General features: G+C 49.8%; 1 protein-coding gene across 1 annotated transcript; it reads right to left on the reverse strand.

Moving 5' to 3' along the window:
* Positions 1-2497: 2497 nt before the first annotated feature.
* Positions 2498-6355, reverse strand: LOC146758089 (uncharacterized). Its single transcript, XM_085518323.1, has 2 exons — positions 3985-6355; positions 2498-2626 (listed from the first exon to the last, which is right to left on the reverse strand). The coding sequence occupies exons 1-2, from the start codon at positions 5604-5606 to the stop codon at positions 2623-2625; spliced, it is 1626 nt and encodes a 541-aa protein (XP_085374449.1). The 5' UTR covers positions 5607-6355; the 3' UTR covers positions 2498-2622.
* Between the last annotated feature and the right edge of the window lie 2348 nt (positions 6356-8703).

The following is an 8703-nucleotide window of genomic DNA, read 5'->3' on the forward strand; positions in this document are numbered from 1 at the left end:
TGATGGTTATTTTTATGTTCTTCAGTAGCCTTACTTTTAGGCACATGAGCATCTACATGGCGCACCTTTACAACAATGTTCCTTATTCGGGCAGCAATGTCTTTCCACAGTTCAGCAGCCCAAACAGGTTTACCCTTTCGTTGCCAATTATCGTCTTCCCACTGTTGCAACCACCCCCATAAGGCATTTGCCACCATCCATGAATCAGTATAAAGATGAAGCATTGGCCACCTCTCCCGTTCAGCCACATCTAAAGCCAGCTGAACAGCCTTTACCTCTGCGAATTGACTTGATTCTCCTTTACCTTCAGTGGCCTCTGCAACTTGTCGTGTGGGGCTCCATACAGCAGCTTTCCATCTGCGATGCTTCCCTACAATACGACATGATCCATCTGTGAATAGGGCAAATTTCTTTTCGTTTTCTGGTAGCTCATTGTATGGTGGTGCCTCTTTAGCACGTGATACCTCTTCTGTAGGTGGTATTTCAATTTTTTTACTCTCAGGCCAGTCCATGATCACTTCTAGAATTCCAGGACGGCTGAGTTTTCCCATTCGAGCTCGTTGAGTAATTAATGAAATCCACTTACTCCAAGTGGCATCAGTAGCATGATGGGTGGAGGGAACCTGTCCTTTAAACATCCAGTTTATTACTGGCAAGCGAGGTGCTAGAAGAAGCTGAACCTCTGTCCCAACTACTTCAGAAGCAGCCCGAACCCCCTCATACACGGCTAAGATCTCCTTCTCAGTTGGAGTGTAGCGCTCCTCAGACCCTTTATATGCTCGACTCCAAAATCCTAGGGGTCGGCCTCGGGTCTCTCCTGAGGCTCTTTGCCACAAACTCCAGGTGGGACCTTTCTCTCCAGCAGCAGTGTAGAGGATGTTCTTCACATCCTGTCCCGTCCGTACTGGCCCCAAGGCCACGGCACGGGCTATTTCTTGTTTTATCTGCTCAAAAGCCTGCTGCTGCTCAGGACCCCATGAGAAATTATTCTTCTTCCGTGTTACCTGATAGAGAGGGCTCACTATGTGGCTGTAGTTTGGGACATGCATTCTCCAAAAGCCCACTACTCCCAGAAAAGATTGGGTCTCTGTTTTATTTGTGGGCGGAGACATAGCAGTGATTTTGTCAATCACATCTGCTGGGATGTGACGACGTCCATCTTGCCATTTTATGCCTAAGAACTGGATTTCCTGGGCAGGCCCCTTCACCTTGCTGCGCTTAATGGCAAAACCAGCTTTCAAAAGAATTTGGATTATCTGTTTCCCTTTCTTGGAAACCTCTGCTGCTGTATGGCCCCACACCACAATGTCATCAATATACTGCAAGTGCTCAGGAGCATTACCCTGTTCCAAAACAGCTTGGATCAATCCATGGCAAATTGTTGGGCTGTGCTTCCACCCCTGGGGTAAACGGTTCCAGGTATACTGAATACCTCTCCAGGTAAAAGCAAACTGTGGCCTACATTTTGCAGCCAATGGGATGGAAAAGAAGGCATTAGCAATATCAATGGTGGCATACCACCTAGCTTCTTTTGACTCCAGTTCATACTGGAGTTCTAGCATGTCTGGTACAGCAGCACTTAATGGAGGTGTAACTTCATTCAGGCCACGGTAATCTACCGTCAGCCTCCATTCCCCACTGGTTTTACGCACTGGCCATATGGGGCTGTTAAAAGGCGAGTGCGTTTTGCTAATCACTCCCTGATTTTCTAATTGGCGAATTAGCTTGTGAATGGGGAGCAATGAGTCCCTATTGGTGCAGTACTGCCGTCTGTGAACCACTTTGGTGGCAATTGGTACCTCTTGGTCTTTTACCTGGAGCAACCCCACAACAGAAGGATCATCTGACAGACCAGGTAAAGTTGACAGCTGCTTAACACCATTTGTGTTTACAGCAGCTATCCCAAAGGCCCATCAATACCCCTTGGGATCCTTGAAATATCCCATCCTAAGGTAATCGATTCCCAGTATACATGGAGCCTCTGGACCAGTCACAATAGGGTGTCTCTGCCAGTTTTTACCAGTGAGGCTTATTTCGGCCTCCAACATAGTCAATTCTTGGGAACCCCCAGTCACTCCATGGATATATATTGGTTGTGTCCCTTGGTGACTTGAGGGCATTAGGGTGCATTGTGCACCAGTGTCCACCAAGGCTTTATATTTCTGTGGTCGAGATGTGCCAGGCCACTTAATCCACACAGTCCAGTATACTCTATTGTCCCTTTCCCCCCCCTGGCTGGGGGCAGGGCCCCTCTATTGTTTACCTCGGCGGCTTGCAGCAACTGGAACTTTCCCCCGTTTGGAAGAGTTCACCTTGGTGGTTGTTTTGGATTGTAATTCTTTCACTCGTGCCTGAAGTGCAGAAGTGGATGAGTTATACCACTTCTTTATATCCTCCCCATGATTACTCAAGAAATACAACAAAGCAAAACGTATGGTCTTATCATTGTCGTTTGCTTGAATACGAGGTGTCTTATCGTTGTCATTTGCTTGAATACGAGGACGTCTCTTTTTTATGGTTGAGATTTTCGATGATACAGGTCGAGAGGAACTCATGTTGTTTAGCTCTCTCAATAGGCGATCGTGGAAATCCTGGTTTCCATCATCTGGTACCACCGTGGATTCATCTACATCAGGCACATTAGCCAATTTGTCAATAATATCACTTTGTGTTTCCTCCACTTTGTCTAACCTTTCCACTATTTTTTTTCCCATTTGGACAATGGCTGAAGTATAAAGCTTAACTTCTGTAGCGCTTATAAATAATTCAAGCTCCTGAAGTCTGCTAATTAGCTCATTTACAGGGGGCTTTCTTTCCCCTTTGCCATATACCAATGCAAGTGCACTGGCATGCTTTTCTGGAGCTGCCTTTGTAAAGTCACGCCACATTTGTCGTGGAACGTGGACTGCTTCAGGATCATGTAATTGGTTTGGATTGTTACGATTGAACTGGGGGCTGTAGAGCATTTCCACCAGAGCCCTTTCTCTCAAAAATTGGATACCTTTCTCCATATCAGTCCATTTCTTTTTCTCAGGCTCCAAGTCCCGTTTAAAGGGGAATCTATCTCTTACCGCTATCAACATCCGCTTCCAGAGGGTGTAGGACCGATTTTGGCATGTGCCTATACCTCTGTCCACACGTGAGTCCCTGGAAATGCTACCCAGTTGGCGAGCTTCACTGCCATCGAGCCACGCACTGTTGGCACCATTGTCCCAGCAGCGAAGTAACCAAGTGACCATATTTTCTTTTGGCTGACGTGTGAAATCCTTTCTCAGATCTCGAATTTCACTCAGTTTAAAAGATCGATCAATAATGGTCGTAATACTTTGCTCACCTTTTGCTCTATCAAGAGTCCCAGGTGTTAATGTTGGCAGCTGTGTTGATGAGGCTGCCCCATCTATAAGTTTGGACTCGAGAAATTCTCGTAAAGAAAATCTAGCTTTTGGCTCCTCGTCTGACTCTGACCCTGACTCTGACGCTTGTGTTATTTCCTCCAGGCGACCTTCCTCCTTTTTCCTCTCTCCTAACTTTCTCTCTCCTAACTTTCTCTGCTCCTCTGACTTCTTCTCCTCCTCTAACATCTTCTTATACTGCTCTAACAACCTCTGCTCCGCCGACTTCCTCTGGTCTTCTGACTCCTCCTGCTCTCCTGAGTCCCCCTGACCTCCCGAGTCCCCCTGCTCTCCTGAGTCCCCCTGCTCTCCTGAGTCCTGCTCTCCTAACTCCCTCCGCTCTTCTAACTCCTTCTGCATTTTCTCTATCTGAGTTGAAACTCGTTTTGTTTTTCGCCCTCTTACAGGGGCAACCAACATTGTATCTGGTGCCCCCGGTGGTTGGTTAAGTTGGAGTACATACGGTTCAGACTTGAGGGTGTCGCATTCTGCCCTGAGGACGTTATAACTAGACTGGAGGGCGTCGTGCTCAGACTGGAGAGCGTTGTGCTTACACAGGAGGGCGCTGCGCGCTGCCCGGAGATTGTCGTACCTGGACTGGAGGTCTTTGTGTTCAGACTGGAGAGTGTCGTGCTCGGACCGGAGGGCATCGCGCTCAGTCTGGAGAGTGTCATGCTCGGACCGGAGGGCATCGCGCTCAGTCTGGAGAGTGTTGAGCTTGGTCTGGAGGGCATTGTGCTCGGTCTGAAGAGTGTTATGCTCGGACTGAAGAGTGTTGTGCTCGGTCCGAAGGGCATTGTGCTCAGTCTGAAGAGCGTTATGCTCGGACCGGAGGGCATTATGCACAGACTGAAGAGTGTTGTGCTCGGACTGGAGGGCATCACAGTTGGATTGGAAGGCATCATGCTTGGCCTGAAGGGTGCCGCACTCAGACTGGACGGCGTCATACTTGGACTGGAGAGTGTTGTGCTCGGTCTGGAGGGCATTGTGCTCGGTCCGGAGGGCATCGCGCTCAGTCTGGAGAGTGTTGTACTCGGACCGGAGGGCACCGTGCTCGGACTGGAGAGTGTCGTGCTCGGACCGGAGGGCGCTGTGCTCGGACTGGAGAGTGTCGTGCTCGGACCGGAGGGCGCTGTGCTCGGACTGGAGAGTGTCGTGCTCGGACCGGAGGGCATCGCGCTCAGTCTGGAGAGTGTCATGCTCGGACTGGAGGGCGCCGTGCTCGGACTGGAGAGTGTCGTGCTCGGACCGGAGGGCGCTGTGCTCGGACTGGAGAGTGTTGAGTTGGGATTGCAGGGACCTTTTCTCATCCCAAAGTTTTCCTGCGTCAGCTCTAAGATTCTCTTTCTCGTACCAGATTGAGTCTCGTTGGTACAGGAGATCTTTTCTCTCAGCTTCAAAAACTTTTTCTCTCTCTACCTTCTCATCCCAAAGTTTTTCTGCGTCAGCTCTAAGACTCTCTTTCTCGTACCAGATTGAGTCTCGTTGGTACAGGAGATCTTTTCTCTCAGCTTCAAAAGCTTTTTCTCTCTCTACCTTCTCAGCCCAAAGTTTTTCTGCCTCAGCTCTAAGACTCTCCTTCTCGGCCCTGAGACTCTCTCTCTCAGCTTCAAAAACTTCCCTCTCAGGAATGGTATTGACTAAGGCCCAATAAGCATTAGCTAGGCCCAAAATCATTTGTGCCTCCTGAGATCTGCCTGAGCCACAACATTCCTGCCTCAAATATGCAATCAAACTCTCAGGATTCTTCAATTGTTCAGGAGTGAAGCTCCATAACACTGAAGATGTCTGTCCTTTGAGAATCTCTTCAATTCCCTGCCACTCAGTATTCTCTGGTTCTAGGGAAGACTTCCTCCGGATGTTATAAACCCAGATACTGAGTGAGATTATTACAATAATCAACAGTAAGATCAGGGAGATTAAGAGTGTGGCCCACTGATCATTCAAAAACTGCATAAAGGATTCATAGAAAGAAAGAGGAGCACGCTTAAAAATCACCATTTCTGTATAATTAGTTGCATTAGTTGCTCCCTCTGGAGCTGTATACAGATACGAAGTGAGCATTGCTAACCATGCTTTCAATCCATTATACAATTGTATAGCTCCATAAGAAAAAGTGGCTAGCTTAAACATGGCCCAATATGTTCGGAGCGTCTCAAAAAAGGAACCAATGGCACACAGTCCCTGGTAAAACAAATTTAGTAGAGAAAACATTTTTTTTTTTTTTTTTCCCTCCAATAGAGAGAAAAAAGTAAAAGAAAACAAAGCTCAGCAGTGTTTATAAAATATACTGGAGTATTGGCAGTCCGCCTGGACTTTCAAGGTCAAGCTCGCAGGTGCAGAATCGCAAACACGAGATAGCTCCTTAACAGGGAAAAAACTCGTAGCTCTGTTAAAAGCTAAAAGAGCAACAGAAGAAAACACAGAAAAACAGCAACTCAATTTGCCCGCATTCTCCACCAAAATCTGTCACGGTTTGAACTAAAAATCCACCTGCGTCCGTGACAGGGGGCCGTAGGCCCCGGAGGGGCCCTAGGCCGAAAGGAAAAAAATTAATTAGGAAAAGAAAACAGCGGCAACGATCTAAGGAGGCACACTTATTTACTAAATACTATATCGAAATACAGGATAACACAATATAATACAATATAATTGAAATTGAGCTAACGAATCAAGCAAAATAGGAGAGAGAATGAGTCCCGTAACCGAGAGGCCTACTGTGAATCTAGGCGAACGGCTGAAGGCTCCCACACACTCCCCTGAACGCCAGAACTCGAAAGACGTCAGTCTGTTCTGCGACAGAGTTAATATAGAGTCCAGGTCCCGTGACCTATCGTGTTGTTCCCTGGGAGATGTAGTCTTCTTCTGATAAGTTGCAGATTCAGTAAAATTATTCATGCTTTATATGATGTTATGATGTGGAATACTGATAGCAAAAATTACAAAATTATTAAACCATGACACCCACATAGGCCACACAGCAGCTCCTGCCCCATAGATCTGACCTTCAGCAGCAACACAGCAGCTCCTGCCCCACAGATCTGACCAACACCAGCACCACAGCAGCTCCTGCCCCATAGATCTGACCCACATCTGCCCCACAGCAGCTCCTGCCCCATAGATCTGTGCCACATCTGCCCCATAGCAGCTCCTGCCCAATTGATCTGACCCACATTATCCCCACAGCAGCTCCTGCCCCATTGATCTGACCCACATCAGCCCCAAAGAAGCTCCTGCCCCATAGATCAGACCCACGTCAGCCACACAGCAGCTCCCGCCCCATAGATCTGACCCACATCGGACCCACAACAGCTCCTGCCCCATAGATCAGACCTACATCTACCCCACTGCAGCTCCTGCCCCATATATCTTACCAACATCAGCGCCATAGCATCTCCTGCCCCATAGATCTGACACACATCACCCCCACAGCAGCTCCTGCCCCATAGATCTGACCCAGGTCTTCCCCATAGCAGCTCCTGCCCCATAGATCTCTACCACATGAGCCACACAGCAGCTCCTTCCCTATAGATCTGACCCACATAAGACCCACAGCAGCACCTGTTCCGTAGATCTGACACACATCATCCCCACAACTGCTCCTGCCCCAAAGATCTTATATACATGTGCCCCACAGGAGCTCCTGCCCCATAGATCTGACCCACATCAGACCCACAGCAGCTCTAGCCCAGTAGATCTGACCCACAGCAGCTCCTGCCCCATAGATCTGACCCACATGCACCCCACGGCAGCTCCTGCCTTAAAGATCAGTCCCTCATCAGCCTCACAACAGCTCCTGCCCCATAGATCTACCCCACAGCATCTTCTGCCCCATAGATCTGACCCTCAGCAGAAACACAGCAGCACCTGCCCCACAGATATGACCAACATATACCCCACAGCAGCTCCTGCCCCATAGATCTTACCAACATCAGCTCCACAGCAGTACCCACCCCATAGATCTGACCCACATCTGCCCCAAAGCAGCTCCTGCCCCATAGATCTGACCCACATGTGCCCCACAGCAGCTCCTGCCCCATAGATCTGACCCACATCAGCCACACAGCAGCTCCTGCCCCATACATCTGACCCACATGTGCCTCACAGCAGCTCCTGCCCCATAGATCTGACCCACAACAGCCACACAGCAGCTCCTGCCCCATAGATCTGACCCTCATCATCCCCACAGAAGCTCCTGCCCCATTGATCTGACCCACATCTGCCCCATAGCAGCTCCTGCCCCATATATCTGACCCATATCAGCACCACAGCAACGCCTGCCCCATAGATCTGACGCACATGAGCCCCACAGCAGCTCCTGTCCCACAGATCTGACCCACATAGGCCCCACAGCAGCTCCTGCCCCGTAGATTTGACCCTCAGCAGCAACACAGCAGCTCCCGCCCCACAGATCTGACCAACATCAGCCCCACAGCAGCTCCTGCCCCATACATCTGACCCACAGCTGCTCCTGCCCCATTGATCTGACTCACATCTGCCCCACTGCAGCTCCTGCCCCATAGATCTGACCCACATCTGTCCCATATCAGCTCCTACCCCATATATCTGACCCATATCAGCCACACAGCAGCTCCTGACCCATAGATTTGACCCACATCGGACCCACCACAGCTCTTGCCCCATAGATCAGACCTACATCGGACCCACAACAACTCCTGCCCCATAGATCAGACCCACATCTACCCCACTGCAGCTCCTGCCCCATATATCTTACCAACATCAGCGCCATAGCATCTCCTGCCCCATATATCTGACCCATATCAGCCACATAGCAGCTCCTGCCCCATAGATCTAGCCCCCATCAGACCCACAGCAGCTCCAGTCCCATAGATCTGACCAACATCTACCCCAAAGCAGATCCTGCCCCATAGATCTGACACACAGCCCCTCCACAGCAGCTCCTGCCCCATAGATCTGACTCACATAGGCCCCACAGCAGCTCCTGCCCCACAGATCTAACCAACATCAGCTCCACAGCAGCTCCTTCCCTATAGATCTGACCCACATAAGACCACAGCAGCACCTGTTCCGTAGATCTGACACACATCATCCCCACAACTGCTCCTGCCCCAAAGATCTGATATACATGTGCCCCACAGGAGCTCCTGCCCCATAGATCTGACCCACATCTGCCCCACAGCAGCTCCTGCCCAGTAGATCTGAACCACAGCAGCTCCTGCCCCATAGATCTGACCAACATGTGCCCCAGTGCAGATACTGCCCGATAGATCTGACCCACAACTACCCCACAGCAGCTCCTGCCCCATAGATCTGACCCACATCTGCACTA

Source organism: Coturnix japonica, chromosome 17, assembly GCF_054131305.1.
Source record: "Coturnix japonica strain WE chromosome 17, WE-NBRP24, whole genome shotgun sequence".
NCBI classification, from domain to species: domain Eukaryota; kingdom Metazoa; phylum Chordata; class Aves; order Galliformes; family Phasianidae; genus Coturnix; species Coturnix japonica.